We start from the raw sequence: 17,812 nt of genomic DNA, 5'->3' as shown, positions 1-17,812 counted from the left end.
ATCGTAGATCTACAAGTTGAAATATAACTTGTATATTGACTCGTCTAAGGTGTCGCGGTTCTTGTGGTGATCGCCGTGATGGTTGTGCAGTGCTTTCGTGGGGATGATATTGTGGTGGTTGGCAACGGTTCTCTCATCGCGAGTATGCCATGGTTGTCATTGGTTGTGAGGTTGGTGAGGGAGGAGGCCAGAGAGAAAAATAGTGGTGTTAGTACTGATTTTGTCGGGCAGCGATGGTCGAAGGACGTCAATCGGTGGTTCGCAATGTTGCGTGATAGTCGTGCAGCGGTGGTTGTGCGCTGTCGGTGATGGTTTCTTTAATTAGTACCCACGGCCAACTCCATATTGTTTAATGAAGTGTTTCTAATTAATATTATTATTTAATTATTGTGTACGTATTTATTATAAAATATTGTTAAATAATTTTATTTATTATGATAACCGATTAATGACTTGATATTATCAAATTAATTAAAAATGAACTTAATTGAGTTTAATTTGATTAAAACTAGCTTAATTCAGGTTAAAAAAACATAGCATAACTAAAGTTAACTTAATTAGGGTAAACTTAACCTAATCAAACATAACTTAACTCAACGATAATGTGAAATATTATTAACGTTACTTACATGACCATTGACGATAATATGAATGAATATAATATTGTCAAAGATGATATAGACGATCAGTTGAAAATATTACAAATTTTATCGATATGATATAACGTCAAAATGTAATGATATTAGGAACGAGCATGTAACATAATTCATCAAAACTTCATTAAACTTGATATAATTAACTTTACTTAAACTTGATTAACAAAAATTACTTAGACTTGACTAAACTTTACTTAATTAGAGTTAAATAAACTTAGTTAACTAGAGTTAGTAACTTAACTTTATTATTCAAATATTGTAATACCTCAGATAATATTTGAGTTGTTGGACAATCTATCGAGTAAGTTGTTTACGCATTATGGAGTACATTCTGCTTTGAATGTACTCGATTGAGTGGAGACAACTCGATCGAGTAGGCGGTACTCGATCGAGTAGCTTGGGTTTTACTGAGTTTTTGGCCGGGTTTGATAGTAAACGTGGAGAGGTATTGAAAGTTTTGATCGACAGACTTTGTCACTTTTACCTTTATTTTCTAAACTTTTCACAAGAAAATTCTACGACGTTCAATTCTCTCCTCTTTTTGCTATCAAATCAAGGTTAGGTTGTTGTATTTCTGATATCATTATACCCTTATGATCGTCATCGTTTGGGTTAGTCACTTGTGTAATTTTTATTTCAGTACAGTAGATTTGTCTAAACCCTAAATTGGGTATTTTGGGGGGGGGGGGGGGGGGGGGGGAGGTTGGTATAAACGTTGTTGTGGATTGTAATTGTATGCATTATTATTATAGGAGGTAATTTCGTAGAGGAGGCTTTTTGATCTATTGATATTGTTGTTGGTGATTCCATTTCAGGTAGGGTTTTCCCTACTCGGTTACTGTATAATTGATTTAAGTTGATGTGATGGATGAATTACATGGTTATAATTGTGGTCATAATTGTATTTCTTGGTATTGACATGATTATCAGTATTGTGGTTTTGGTTGTAATTGTATGTGGTTTGCGAGGTGAGCCCTCGGCTGAGTGGAGTCATTTTCGGGAATGGTTTCACGCCCTTGATTTGCCCCTTGTGGTTCCCATCAGAAGGGGATGTGCACATTAATGGACATGGGTTATTCGCTCAACGGTTTTGAGCGGGGCTTAGGTGGCAAGGCTGCGGTCCCACTGGCGGAGTGGAATATCTTTTGCGATAGGTATTCTGGCAGGGCTACACACTTTTGTGTGTAGTCAGGTGATTGGTGATGAACTGGAGTTGGAGGAATGTACTTGTGTAATTGAATGTTGCTGTATTGCTTATTTTGTTTATTTTGTAACTAACTCCGTTTAAATATTTTGAAAACTGTGGTGATCCATTCGGGGATGGTGAGCAGTTGATTAGCAGGTATTTCTATGGAGTATGCATGAGATATAGCTGGGGATGGAGTTATCACTAGTCCGAGTCTATTAGTCTTCCGCTGATAGTACATAACAGTTTTATTTCAGTTTTGGATTCCAGTTTGAGATGCTTGTATTTTATATTTCTTGTTTTGGTTTAAGTTGTACGCACATTTAACTTTTGAACTTAAAGTATGTTTTTTTATAGTCTCCTTTGATTACTATACCTCGGGTAACCGAGATGGTAGCATCTCCATGTGCTAGGGTGGCCTTAGTAAGGCACCTTGGTGTATGGGGGTGGTACAAAGTGGTATCAGAGCGACAATTTTGGAACTTGTAACCAATGAATCTAATGAATGTAGAGAGTCAAATTAAAATGAACCCGGATAGGAGTTGTCAAGAGCTAATGCAATGGCTTGGGAGACGTCCTAAAGTTGCGGCCTTGCCCTTGCAACTTTGAACCGGTCACTATAGGGGTGTCCTGAGATCGCTACGTGTTTATTGTTGTTTTGTGATGTATGTGTTGCATGTGGTGTGTAGGTAAAGTCGATGAATTAATTGGAAAAGGTGGTAGTATGTGATTGTATACGAATATGAGTTGCATGTTAAAAGTATGATTACGTGATGGAAAATGCTTTTATTGGTTGGCTATACTAGTAACATGTGAGTAGGAGAAACTGATGTTATATATTCTTTTATGCGTTTGAGTTATATATATATAGGGTCGGGGTCCCGTACGAACTAAAGTACGGTGCGAACCTACGAACTCAGCTCTACAGCCGTCAATACACTAAATAAAAAACAAGCTCAGAATATAATCTCACCTCTCTCTCCTCAAATTATATCAAACTACCATCAACAACTCACCCGACCTATCGTCCCTGCCGGACCTACTACCAACCACCACCTTCGTCCACTTAGAAGCCACCGTGGGAAACGTCGGAGACCTCACCTCACATCACCCCACCTCATCCCCGTCGAGTGTCAATAACCACGTTACCATCACCCTGAAACGCCCTTAATTTGGCACCACTTTCGGCACCTCAACGACCACACACACACCCCCCGGTGGTAACCTTTCCACCACCGTCGCTTCACATCACTACCCCTCGATGTTCTCTTTACTTCGTCGACTGTGCATGCCGGCGTCGATGGCTCATCACCATTTGATTTCTGGTGTGGTAAAATTATGAAAAAACTGATTTTATGATTCCTGATCTACAATATAGAAGCAACATTTCAAAAAAGTAAGAGTATTTGGTGCTTCATTGAGATATTTTAGGCCAGAAACATCAATTAAATGTAAGAATTCCATCGCCGACGGCGGACAGTGGTTGTTGTTGTTGTTGTCGGTGTGTATGGTTTTGAACCGGAAACATCAATTCTGTGTATAGTTTACTCCGTTATTCTCATATTTGTATTTGTTAATGGATGTAATGATGAAAATTAATTGCGAATGATTTTCTCATCTGCATAATTAATGATTTTCTCCTCTGCATATTTACTGCTTAAAAGGCGTGGCTGTTGTGGTGTTGTAACTCATTGATTTAGTGTAGTTGTATGACCAAATGCATATCATTTGACCGCTTAAAAATGTTCAGGGATTCTGGAACCTTAAATGTATGTCTGCCAATACTTTGATTCATGATGTTGCACCTGTCACTTAAGGTCTATTTTAAGGAAATTTTTTGGCCTATGGTATGGCAATTTCATGAATTTAACTTTTTGTGTATTTTTTTTAAAGTAGCCATGTACAATTTAATTAGCTAGCTAGATAGAGGTATGTATCTAACAATTTAAAGAAATTTATTTAGCAAGCTAGAGGTTTATATTTAAAATTTAAAGAAGTGTATCTAGCTAGATAAAAGTATGTATCGACAATTTAAAAGAATGTATTAGCAAGATAGAGACCTATATCTAAGCACTTAAAGGAGTAAGATATTTAGGTAGAGGTATGATCTACCAACTCAAAGGAATGTATCTATTTATATTGAGAAATGATTCAAAGAACTTAACCAAGAAGTGTATCTACTTATCTAGCAAGATAGAAAACCAAAAAGGTTATTGAATTTGAAAAGAATGGCAATAAAAAGGACTAATTTCTATGATAAAATGGTTTCAGAAAACAATTTTTTTTTTTAATAAAATGGTGATATTTTTCTCGTTTTAAATTAAAACCTTCTTTAAAAAAAACTTATTAATACTTACTAGTAGTGATCTATTCAGAGTAAAGACATGATCTAACAATCTAAAAGTGTGTATCTAGTAAGGTGAAGACATGTATCTAACAATTTAAAGGTGTGTATTCAAATTTTGACAGGAGATGTGTATCTAGAAAGGTAAAAGTGTGTATCTAGGAAGATAAACAAGTGTATCTACCTTGTCAGAGATGTATATCTAGCAAGGTAAAGGTATGTATCTAATATGGTAAAGAGGTGCATCTAGCTTGCAAGGTCAAGGTCGGCCAAGAATTGTGTTTTGGATCCTTTAAAACGTTACCTTTACGTTGTTCTTATCCTATTTTATAAGTAGGAGCATAATATACTCTCGGTAGAGGATATATATATTTTGGAAAATAAAATAAAAGTAACTAATTTCACTTTCACTTTAATATATACTCTTTCATTTAAGAAAGAATAAAATAATGGCGTTGATAAAAAAAAAAGCTAGTATGACATACATTACGATGCTAGATACATTAATATGTAGTTTAGACACATTTTTTTCATTAACTTGAATAAACTTTTTTCCTATACATGTACTTTTTTTATCTAGTAAAGTAAAAGATTGTATCTTGTAATTTAAAGAAGTGTATCTAGCTAGCTAAAGTATGTTTCTAGTAACTTAAACGAGTGTATCTAGTAATTGAAAAGAGTGTATCTAGCTAACTAAAAGTATGTATCTAACAAGTTAAAGATATGTATCTAGTAGTTTAAAGGAGTGTAACTAGGAAACTAAAGGTTTGTATCTAACAACTTAAATGTATGTATCTAACAACTTAATGAGATTAAACAAGGGAAACGCCTATCCTCTAAGTAAGACGGAAAAGCGTTATTGGACGGGTTTAAGGCTTGAATGTTATTGCTTTTGTTGTTGCTCCGGTAAACCATTCCAATCAAACTAGGACATAGATAGTATAAGAACTGCCAAAACAAGTTTTAAATTTTCTTTATTTATGCTGAGAATTTCATACTGTATCTTTCACAAACTTGATGTAATGTAATCTATAAGAGCTTTATTCTATAAGAGCATGACAAACTAGTAAACCACTAAACCACGATCTCATTTGGCACAGGAGTATATTTCTACGATGACATTTTTCTTTTTCTAGCATGATCTCATATTGTCATTTGGGACAAGAGTATAATATTCTAATCCATAAACATTAACATTAGATTCATATTCCAAAATTGAAAAAAGGGCATGGTCATAGATTAAACTTGTCGAAATAGCAAACTACTGAAATCCTGAAGGCTGAAGCAAGAAACAAACATTTCACTAAGATAATAATGGGTATACAGTTAGTTAAGACAATATTTCTGCTAATATGAATATTCTAGGCCCTCATTTGCTTTGTTATTCATCAATAAAAAATATTCGGAATAGCACACTTGAACAATCAGGTCCCAAAAGATTTCCAATAATCACAATTGCAATTGAGCTTAATTCAGCCTTATCTAGAAAGGTAAGGGAAGTGTATGGTTGGTTGAAGAAGTAGGCAGTCATTTGAACAACACTTAACCGTTACAGATTCTACTACCAAATGCGATTGAATTCAGAGCTAAGGTAATTGCACTGAAAAATCACTTCACCAGTGTTTAGTACATCTTGGAGTTCGAAGTCATAGTACCCAGAGTTTAAATGAATCAGGCACATCAGAATTACTATTCTCAGCACAAGTCAAGCAAAGAAATGTTATCCTCTGGAATGATGCCCACTGTTTTATCAACCCATTTCACAGTTTGCCAATGTTCATCAGAAAATAATGAGCTAAATGAGCCAGAAACTCATCCCCAAACCTGCCTGCTCAGAATTAAGTTCATGCCACAAATGACTCAAACCTTACCAACCAACTGCCAACATCAACATCACAGTGTTAGGAGTAGAAGAAAAAAATGTACTCCATTTAACCGAGTGCAGTCATACTGTCGTAGGATTACAAAGCGCACCTGCTTCCAAATCACAACATATTACTGTAACTCAAGTTACACATAGATCAATTGCATACTTTACTTAGCTCATGAAGTAAATTATTTGAGACAATCCAACTCCTGCAACTACAACTAGTCGAAACCGAGGCAAACCAACTCGTAAATTCCTCAGTCATCTATGTAAACCAACTCCTCGTTTCCTTGCATATTTTCTGCCTTTATAAACCCATCTTGTCCATATTCATTAGTCTTCTCCTGTATTATGTAAAGAACAAGAGTTGAGAGACAATTACCCATCAAAGTATTATTTTGCATAGTTCCATTGCATCAAGGACTACAACCCCGCTCTATCGCAGGATGAGAAAAAACTGGTAGAACCTCTACTAAAAGAATAACCAGAATATGACCGGAACCTGAATACTCGACCCAGACTTTACTGTTCCTAACTGAACCACAACCCAAAAGAAGACTTCATCAACTTCCTGTTTCAAAACAAGTCGTCTGTCCCGGGTTTTAACAATGCTTCACAAGCTTTTGGGCAGTTGTTGGCTAATGAGATGACGAATCCTGTCCGAAATTTGTACAATCTAGGGGGAAGAAAGGTGCTGGTTATGGGTGTTTCGCAGAGATGCAACATGATAGCAATCAGATGCAGGATAGATGAAAATTATGAGAACCCATGTTCTCAAATGCAGAAATAATAACAAGATTATATCGATTAAAACCCAATTTGTTCAAATTGATGGTAGAATGAATAAAATTAGGTTATGAAATTGAGATGAAAGAGGGATAAACAAGGTTTATAAATGTGGATTGAATATAAAGATTAGATCGAAGGATAGTATTTACTAATAGAGGATTTGGGGATGAACAAGGGAGTTCTTCAAATACTTAGCAACCGTTGCTCATTATATCACATACCCACCAATCCACCATCCCCTTTCGTGACAACCGGCAAACAAACCCCTTATCTAGTACAGAAATGGCCGATAATCTAATGGCTCACCTGTACAAATTGATTTTCGATTGGATACATGTGGTGCGCCGATCTGGTCATAAGAGGTGTGGTGGCATCGACGAGTTCGCTGAAAACTTTGGACGCCGACGCTCGCAGCAGGTGAAGACAGAGAGGATGCAAGTAGATTGGAAGATAGGTGGTCGCAGTGAGGTTGTCGGCGTTTTCTGGCTCAGATTTGTGGTCCGGCGTCGACGATAAGTGGTCTGCGTGTGGAGGTCAGAGGGAAAGGTTGGAAATAATTAATGTCAGGGAGTGTATAGAATAAAGGTGAGGGGAGAAAATGTCGTGTTTGTGTAATTCTGTTTTGGTTTTTAAATCAGTTCGCACGGAACTTTAAGTTCGCACGAGATCCTATTTCTATATATATATATATATATCGTGAGCATGTACTCGACCGAGTGGGATAAACTCGATCGAGTAGGGATGACTCGATCGAGTGCGTAATTTGCGTGATGGGCAGTAGCTACTGGAGTCAAGTTACTCGACCGAGTAAGGGGAGTACTCGATCGAGTGTCGTGTACTCGACCGAGTACGTTTTGCTACTCGATCGAGTATGTTTTATGTCAGTTCTGGACAGCTTTTGGAGTTGGGGTACTCGATCGAGTGTGTAGGTTACTCGATCGAGTGACTCCTACTCGATCGAGTAGGTGTAAGTACTCGATCGAGTATGTATTTGTGCTGGTCATAATTGCTTTGAGCCGTACGCTATGTGCTTACGTTTATCTCCCTTTTATAGCTCAAAGATATGCCGCCAAAGAGATCAGCCGCGTATGTTAAGGCTCAAGAGATGAGCATTGAGGATATCTCCAAAATTCTTGAGCACCAAGATGCGCTCACTGAGACCCTCAAGAGGATGAGGAAGGATAAGGATAATGAGGTAGACTTCTCCCAGATGAGTACTACCATATCTCGCTTCAACCCCACTACCTATGTGGGCACATGCGTGCCAATTCTAATCGACAACTGGCATCGTGAGATAGAGAATATCCTTGGGGTGGTGCATTTTCCAGAGGAGTTTAAGGTAGAACAGGCTGCGTTCTACCTAAGGGAATCAGCCGGAGAGTGGTGGGATAAGGTTAAAGATAATGCTTTGGAAATCTATCTGAAGCAGGGTAAGACCGTAATCCCGTGGTCCGAGTTCAAAAGAGCTATGAGAAATGAGTTTATTCTGGAGCATGTTCACAGCAAGATGCGGGATAAGTTCGATTCTTTTAAGATAACTGGGGATATGACCGTGACAGCGTACTACGATAAGTTCAATGATAAGTCGAGGTATGATGAGGATATGGGACTAAATTCGTTGAACTTAGGACTTCGATTTAACAAAGGCCTAACTTATCAGATCATGGAAAAACTACCGGCGGGGACTCTTAATGATGTGAAAGAAGTCTATGAGAGAGCTGGACGGGCTGAAAGTTGGTCGAAATTGCCAAGGAAACTAGGGAGAAGAGCTCAGAGAAGAGGAAGGCTGAGAGTGATGGTGGTAATCAATCTGGTACAAGTGTGGCAACCATAATCAGTCAAAGGCTTATTCTTATGGGTCGAGATTCAGTAGAGGATCTTCATTCGGTCATGGTGGTCGCAGTGGTAGCAGCAACTGGAGTATCGCATGTTTTAACTATGGCGGTGTTGGCCACAAGAGGCATGAGTGTACTAGTGCTGCTGGGAGAGGCTTTCAGAGACAATCTCATGGGAAGTTTTCTCAAGGACCGATGCAGAGTTATGCAAGTAATCGGCCAGCTGGGTCGTGGAATAACCAAGGTGAGCAGAACAATAATAATGGTGGTTTCAATCCTAATGGTGGTAGTTCCAATCAGTGTCCGACGGTTAATGCCAATCAGGCATCAGCTGCCAAGTCTACTGCATCAGCTAGTACGGTGCAAGGAGGAGGCCAGAAGAACAACGGTAAACTTTTCATGATGGATAAGCAGGCTGCGAAGGATGATGCGTAAGTGATCACCGGTACATTTCTTGTTAACAACGTTCCTACTTTTGTTTTATTTGATTCAGGGGCGTCACCCTCTTTTGTATCGTCAAGTCATGTTAAGTCTGTGGGTTTGGGAAAGTTTGTATCTGTAAAAGATAAAAAATTTATACCGTTTAGGGAGTCAGTGTCGTGTGGGAAACTGTATATAGGGGTATCCATGGTTATTGGACAAGATGATCTTTCAGTTGACTTGTTTGAGTTTCCTATGGATGGTTTTGAGATGATAGTTAGGATGGAATGGTTGGGGAAGTATAAAGCTAGAATAGACTGTCACCAAAAGAAAGTATCTTTAAGAGGTCCTAAGAGTGTTAGAGTGTCTTATCGAGAGTTTGTTATCAAACCCAAAGTCAAAGTGATTGCAGTAGTGACATTGAAGTCTTACATGAGAAAGAGGTGTCCTATGATACTTTGCCATGTGAAAGATACTCGCATGGTAGAGCTGACAGCAACTGAGATACCAGTGGTGGGAGAATTTCAAGATGTTTTACCGGATGAGATACCGAGATTACCGCCAAAGAGGGATATCGATTTCAGTGTGGAGTTGAAGCCAAGGACAGGACCGATCTCTATGGACTCGTACCGTATGGGTCCTAAGGAGTTGGAGGAGTTAAAGAAACAGTTGAATGAATTGATGGGCAACGGTTATATTAGACTTAGTGTATCGCCTTAGGGTACGTCAGTCCTGTTTGTGAAGATGAAGGATGGGAGTTTAAGGCTGTGTATCGACTATAGGGAATTGAACCATGTTATAGTGAAGAATAAGTATCCTTTACCGAGGATAGATGATCTTTTGACCAGTTGGTCGGAGCTGGTGTCTTTTTGAAGATTGATCTAAGTTCGGGGGACCATCAGTTGAGGTTTCGGGATAAAAATATACCAAAGATGGCTTTTCGATCGCGGTATGGTCACGATGAATATATGGTGATACCGTTTGGGTTGACTAATATGCCAGTGGTGTTTATGGATCTGATGAACCGGGTTTTTAGCCAGTACTTGGATCAGCTCGTGGTGTTGTTTATAGACGACATCTTAGTCTATTCCAAGACTAAGGAAGAGCACTTACGATTGTTGTTGCAAACTCTACGCGACAACCAGTTGTATGCCAAGTTGTCTAAATGTGAATTCTGGTTGGAGAAAGTGGCTTTTCTGGGCCATATCATTTCTAAAGAGGGTGTAGTTGTTGATCCTAGCAAGATTGAGACGGTGTCTAATTGGAAGGCGCCGAAGAATGTGGCTAAGATCAGAAGTTTCTTGGGTTTGGCTGGATGCTATCGTAGGTTCGTGAAGGACTTTTCAAAGATTGCCAGACCTATGACAGCTTTGATGAGGAAAGAGAACAGGTTTCACTAGGATGAACGTTGTGAGACGACGTTCCAAACATTAAAGGAGCATTTAACTACAGCTCCATTCTTAGCTTTACCTGAGGGGAGTGAGAATTTCGAGGTGTATACGGATGCGTCGAAGAATGGGTTGGCGTGTGTGTTGATGCAAAACGGGAAAGTCATTGCCTATGGTTCTAGGGAGTTGAAGTCTTATGAGGAGAATTAACCGACGCATGATCTAAAGTTGGGTGCAGTTGTTTTTGCTTTAAAGATTTGGAGACACTATCTATATGGGGCGACCTTTAAGGTGTTTTCTGATCACAAGAGTTTGAAGTACATCTCTACTCAGAAGGAGTTGAATATGCGACAGAGGAGGTTGATGAAGCTCATTGGTGATTATGACATGGATATTATCTACCATGAAGGGAAGACGAATGTTGTGTCCAATGCATTGAATAGGAAGAGTATACCTTCTCTAAGCACAGTTATGTCACTGATGAGGTTGAAAGATGAAGTTACCAAGATGGGGATACATGTGATCCAGAAGAGGGATGCTAGGGGAGATTTGACAGTTGAACCAGGGCTTTATGTTGATATTCGGAGGAAACGGGCTCTTGATCCTAAGATTCAGGCATGGAGGGCTGGAGTATAGAAAGGGAGAGTGTCTCGGTTCTCTATTCATTCTGATGGGAGTGTTCGGTTTTATGGGAGATGGTGTGTACCTAAGGATGAGGATATAAAGAAGATAATAATGGCGGAGGCTCATTGCACTCCGTATTCAGTGCATCCAGGTGGTGACAAGCTTTATAAGGATCTTAAGCAGACGTTTTGGTGGCCTAGGATGAACAGAGAGACAACTAAATTTGTGGCTCGATGTTTGACTTTCCAGAGAGTCAAAGGAGAGTAGCGAAGACCGCAAGGTAAGATTCAGTCTCTTGAGGTACCTGAGTGAAAGTGGGAATCTATCTCTATGGATTTCATTATAGGATTACCGAGAACTCAACAAAGTAATAATATGATTTGGGTGATCATTGATTAATTGACCAAGTCAGCTCATTTTATTCCTATGAAAGATATGTGGAATAAGGTTCAGTTGGCGAATGGCTACAAGAAGAATGTGGTGAGATTATATGGGGTGCCGAAGAATATTGTGTCAGATCGAGATGCGAGATTTATTTGTCGGTTTTGGCAAGAGTTGCATGAATTGATGGGGACTACATTGAAGATGAGTACCGCATTTCATCCTGTGACAGACGGAAAGAACAATTAAGACTTTGGAGAACATGTTAAGAGCTTGCATGATGGAATTCGGTGGTAGTTGGGAAGATAGATTGGATCTGATTGAATTTTCTTACAATAACAGCTACCATACGAGTATTGGGATGGCTCCTTTTGAGGCTTTGTATGGGAGGAGGTGTAGGAGTCCGATTTGTTGGGATGATAGCGCAAAGGTAGTGGTTTTAGGGAAACAAATGGTGCAAGATATGGTTAAGCAAGTGAGGTTGATTCGACAAAAGATGAAGACGGCCCAGGATCGACAAAAGAGTTATATGGATTTGCATCGTCGGGACATTGAGTTCCAAGTTGGGAATAAGGTTCTTTTGAAGGTGTCACTTATGCGTGGGGTGATTTAATTTTGTAAGAAAGGAAGCTAAGTCAGAAATTCATTGGCCCTTATGAGATTTTGAATCGTGTTGGCGAGGTTGCTTATCGGTTACCCTTGCCACCAGCTTTGGATCGAGTACACAATGTGTTTCATGTATCTCAACTCAAGAGGTATGTGAGTGAGCCTTCTCATGTGATAGAGGTTGAGGACGTTGAATTGGATGAATCTTTATCTTATCTTAAAGCGCTAAAGGAGATTCTAGATCGCAAGGTTCGCAAGACTAGGTGTAACACCTCCATTTATTTAGGAGCCTTTAGCAAGACATTCCCAATAAATAGGACTGTTACCATCTCGGTTCCCCGAGGTACTGATAATCCGCTTGTCTCTTATAAATGATCCCTTTGCTCGGATTTATTTTCACGTATCTCACCACTCTTAATGCCGCTTCCTAATGCTCCTTTCTCGGTTTATTTATGGATTGCGATAAAATGTGAGCCGCATACACGAGGTCTGGTCTTGTGATTGTTAAATATACCAATTTTCCGACAAGTCTTCGATATTTCATGATGTCTTTCAGCACATATCCCTTTGCCAATGCTAGGCTGTGTCTCGGTTGGATTGGCGTATATGCCGTCTTTGCTCCCGCCATGCCACTGTCTTCTATTATGCTCATGCCATACTTTCTTTGATTCAAAAATAACCCATTTCTCTCGTGATCAAGATCTATGACTAAGAAGAACTTGAGTTTCCCCAAGTCTTTAATGCGGAATTGAGTATCCATGAAGGTTTTGAAATTTTCACAAGCTCTTTTATCATTTCTAACTACAATCATGTCATCCACGTAAATGAGTACCACAATGAATACTCCATTTTGATTGCGCTTGAACAGGGAGTAATCTGCCAATGACTGCATAAAACCATAACTCTTCATGGGAACTGTTAATTTTGCGAACCAATTACGAGAGGCTTGTTTAAAGCCATAAATCGATTTCATCAACCTGCATACTTTGTTCCCGCTCTTTCTTTCAAAGCCTTGTGGAATCCTCATATAGACTTCTTCTTCGAGTTCTCCATGTAAAAAGGCCTTGTTGACATCTAATTGTTCTATGGTCCAACCTTTCATTACCGCAACTGCTAACATACACCTCACACTCGTCATTTTGGCCACCGGCGCGTAAGTTTCATGGAAATATATTCCTTCCGCTTGAGTGAACCCTTGTGCTACAAGTCTTGCTTTGTATCGTTCAATCTCTCCATTTTCTCGGTACTTAATTTTGTATACCCATTTACATCCTATGGGTTTCTTCCCTTCGGGCAAACTCACTATTTTCCAAGTTCCATTTCCTTCCAAAGCATCTATTTCTTTTCGCATCGCCTCTCTCCATTCCGAGCTTTTGGCCGCCTCATAGTAATGAGTTGGCTCTTTATACTTATCAATCTTAGCCAAGAAAATTTTATCTGATGGTGACAAATAATTAGTAGCAACATAATTAACTAACGGATAACGCGTACCTGACGATGAGGATTTGCTTGATCGGTGTGAGCATGCGGCTTTGGGTGTATTATTCGCGTGGACTTGAAATAATAATCTTTCTTCCAAAATGTTTCTCGTTTCTCTCTTGCACCTCGACCGATTCTCTCTTCCATCTCACTATCCTGCATTCTCGTGGCCTGCTCTGTTTCTGGGTTCGCATCTGTTTCTGGGTTCGCATTTGCGTCGAGACTGCCATCAATTCCTGTACTAGTATTTAAAACCACATCACCACTGTTTCTGGGTTCCCTTATCACGTCCTCTGTTGTGGTGTTGTCATCAATTCTCCCCCTCACAACAGAGGGTGTATCAACATGGGAGTCATCCGTGTACAAAGCAGTATTTGGTTGATTTTGCAATACTGATGTTTCTCCTTCTTGTTGCGTAGTTCCACCATTTTCAGACACCAAATAAGGGAAAACATGTTCAGAAAAGACGACATCTCGTGACACAAATACCCGTTTCTCTTTTAAATCGTATACCTTCCATCCTTTTTTACTATGCGGATACCCGAGAAAAATGCAACGTTTTCCGTGCTCACCAAACTTATCCCGTGTTTTGTCTTTGTTGTGAACATAACACAAGCATCCAAAAATCCTAACATTATCATAATTAGGTTTCTTGCGATATAATAATTCATACGGGGTCTTCCCATCTAACAATGGTGTGGGTATACAATTTATAAGATAAGCAGCAGTTAAGATGCACTCTCCCCAAAAAAACTGAGGTAAACCCCCTTCAAAACGTAAGGCCCTAGCTTTCTCAAGTATATGATGATGTTTCCTCTCTACCCTACCATTTTGTTGAGGTGTATCCGTATTACTAGTTTGAAATAATATGCCATTTTCCTCATAATATTGTTGCATAGACCCGGCTAATAATTCCGTCCCATTGTCACTATGGATTATTTTAACACAAGTCTCAAATTGAGTTTTGACCATTTGACAGAAAATTTTCATATAAGCTCCTGCTTCACTTTTATCTTTCATCAGATAGACCCATACTTCCCGACTATGATCATCGACTATGGTTAAGAAATAATGTGCTCGGGTTAAACTAGCAATTCGGTATTTCACCCATATGTCACAATGAATGAGGCCAAACAAAACATCACAACAATTATTATTAAAATGAAAAGGATTTCGAGTCTGTTTTGCCCTACAACAAGAATCACAAATAGCATCCGAATCCAAACTTAAATTACGTCCAACTAAAGAAGAAAAACGAGACAATATACTCTTAGAAGGATGTCCAAGCCGTTTACGCCACAAGCTCCCCTCTTTGTTCACGTTTATTCGTCCTACTTGCTCTGGCCTTGTCGCCTTGTAATAATACACCCCTTGCTGATGCTCACCCCGTCCAATCATCGTCCTCATAGTCCAGTCCTGTATTTCACAATGGTTAGTGTAAAAAATTACTACACAATTATTTTCACTTATTAACTGTTGGACATAAATGAGATCACAAGAAAGAGTTGGCATAAATAAGACGTCTTTTAAGACAAAGTCCTTGCTTAATTGAATTTCTCCATGGATGTCAGCTTGCATTGTCCTACCATCAGGCAAACTAACGGTGGATGGCTCCTCATACCTAATATTTTTCAACAATTCTTTCTTCCCGGTCATGTGATGTGAACATCCACTATCTATTAACCATTCGACATCTAATGTAACTTTCATACCTTGCAACTTTTCATTACTGTCTGAGCTACCGTTCAATAAGGTTCTCAATTTCGCCATCTGCTCTTTGGTAAAGGACAACTCCTGATTTGAATTCTCTGCATTCCGTGTTCCTGACGAGCTTCCCACGGCATTGGCCTGGTAACCGCAGCCACGTCCTCTGCCTCGACTATTTGCGCCTCGGTTACTGCCTCCGCCTCTTCTTCCTCGTCCTCTTTCTCTAGCCTTCACTACCTCATAGCCGTGTTTATCATAAAAGTTTTCTTCAGTATGATATTATTTGCGGCAATGTGTGCACTGTGGTGGGTAATTATCTTCTTCAGATTCTGGTTTTTGATGACTGTTTCGAGCTCTCCCTATGCCAGCAGATTTGGCCGCCATAGCTGCTTCGATCTTCTCCTCTTTAACTTTGGTCATGGTGACATGTCTCTCTTCCCTTAAAACAATACCGTACACTCGATTGATGCTGGCTATGGGATCCTCCATTAATAATTTGGTTCGTAAGTTTCCATACAGTTTCGAGTCCAACCCCATGAGAAATTGATGAACCTTCTCCTCTTCTCTCTCCTTTGCTATCGAAATAGCCGCTCCACAGGTATATCCCTTCATGGTACTATAATTCGCCAATTCGTCCCAAATTGCTTTGAGTCGTTTGTAGTATTCAACAACCGATCAGTTCCCTGTTTGCATTCATAGAGTTCTCCTTTTAATTGGTGCACACGAGGTGCATTTCCTGTTGAATATCTTTCACGTAACTCTTCCCAGACTTCATCCACTGGTTGATCGAATGTGATGCTCGAATGTAACTTTGGGTCGATCGTATTCCTAAGCCACACTCGAATCATAGCGTTGCACTGTCGCCACGCTACAGATTCAATGGTTTCTTCTTCCCCATCACTCGTTGGTTTCTTAAATTTGCCTTCAATGAAGGCTAATTTATTCTTCGCGTCTAATCCGTTCTCGACGACTGCTGCCCACATATTGTAATTGTTGCCATCAAAAACAATTTGTGTTAAATTCAAATTTGGACTTTTGGAGGGATGTAAGTACAGAGGCGATGTTATAGGGATGGTCTTTGGACCGTCTTTCCCAATTATCAGCGCCCCTTCACCAGTCATGGTGAAATCAATACTTCTCTGTATTTTCGTTGTGAATGAGTTTTCTCTTTTTTTTTTTTTTTTTTTTTATATTATCTCTGGCTCACGATACCATGTGAAAAACCAGAATTGGTAAAGAAGAAGAATTGTGTATATTTCTTATACAGCATAAACGTCTCACACCCTACATATATATACATTATACAGTTAAGCTAAATCTTTGACTATCCTTATTTTCCTCCTACTTATATGTTAACTAAATATATTATTTACATATGTGTAACAATATGATAATGCAGAATTATCTCCATATATTTCTAGTATCTCCATATTCTGCCTTCTCAATTTAACAAGTGATGAGCAATTGGAGGAGCAGGAAGTATCGGAATAGGATGATGAAGATTAACACCATTATTATTATTATTAAAACCTTGATTATTATAATCATAATAATTATTATTATTAAGATTAATATAATGATGTAACGGTGGAGGAGTAGGAGGCCCAGGAAACCTATTACTATCAAACTGATTAATCATCCCATGATTATGATGGTAATTAAGATTAACATTAAGATTTAGATGATGATTACGATGATTATTAGCAGAAGCAGCAGCGGCAAGACGTTCTTGTCTTTGTTTTTGACGTTGTCTAGCCTTATGATTCTGAAACCAATAAAAAACATTATTTCCTTATGACCGTACACTCTAAGACGTGCTGTAATTTGTTGTATTCATGTTTTTTTTTTTTGTACAAGGGTTTTTTACGAGGGTGGGAGTTTTTGTTGTGGGTAATGGATAGGGAGGTGTATTGGGGTTAAAAGACGAAAATGCCCTTGGGAAAATGCATAGGGAGGAGGGTGTCTTGGGAATGAAAGAAAGAAGAGGAGATACAAAAGGTTAGAGACAAAGGAAGGGTAGATGTGTCCAAAAATATAGGTGCTATATGATGATGTAGTAAGTAGGTGTTAAGGCCTATAACTTTGGTAATTTAAGTTTTTTACGTATCACATTTTACATTGCAGATTAGTATAATTATTATACGGGTAATTAATAATTATAATTATGTATTCTAGAGAGATTAAAAAGAAGTTTAAAGGTTTTTGTGTGTTATTTATTTTTTAATGGGTTTTTCTAACCTATGCCCACTAGGCATCGGATAAGAAACCAAAATAGGAAAGAACTAGTATTGGTGTCCGGCTTCGCCCGGGCTATCTTTAGTTACCATTAAATTTTTTTTTTTCATTAAATAAAATTACTTAAAGTTGCATAATCCATAAATTTATCATTAATATATTTTCTATGACGTATCCTAAAATTACGATTAATCAAATTTTGAGACAAATTCACTACTCCCACAATTAATATTTTACTCTTATTAATGAAATAATAGTAATAATATTTCACTATTTGCTCGTAATCATTGAGATC

At 38.7% G+C, this 17,812-nt stretch overlaps 1 protein-coding gene and 1 long non-coding RNA gene across 2 annotated transcripts; both read right to left on the bottom strand.

The window, feature by feature from the left end:
- Positions 1-5,467: 5,467 nt before the first annotated feature.
- LOC141633317 (uncharacterized) lies at positions 5,468-7,447 on the bottom strand. The gene is made up of 3 exons (XR_012538099.1): positions 7,149-7,447; positions 6,161-6,397; positions 5,468-6,064 (listed from the first exon to the last, which is right to left on the bottom strand). It is a non-coding gene; the product is annotated as an uncharacterized LOC141633317 (long non-coding RNA).
- An 8,443-nt stretch (positions 7,448-15,890) lies between these two features.
- LOC141632679 (uncharacterized) lies at positions 15,891-16,403 on the bottom strand. Its single transcript, XM_074445201.1, has one exon. It carries the CDS (start codon positions 16,401-16,403, stop codon positions 15,891-15,893), a length of 513 nt encoding a protein of 170 aa, XP_074301302.1.
- Positions 16,404-17,812: the final 1,409 nt, after the last annotated feature.

The sequence above is a fragment of the Silene latifolia genome, chromosome Y (genome assembly GCF_048544455.1).
Source record: "Silene latifolia isolate original U9 population chromosome Y, ASM4854445v1, whole genome shotgun sequence".
Lineage (NCBI taxonomy): Eukaryota > Viridiplantae > Streptophyta > Magnoliopsida > Caryophyllales > Caryophyllaceae > Silene > Silene latifolia.
Note: the sequence above shows the minus strand (reverse complement) of the source record. Positions and strands in the feature narration are given on the sequence as shown.

Coding starts and splice junctions, on each gene's coding strand:
- LOC141632679 (XM_074445201.1), bottom strand. CDS start 16,403: ATGACTGGTGAAGGGGCGCTGATAATTGGGAAAGACGGTCCAAAGACC.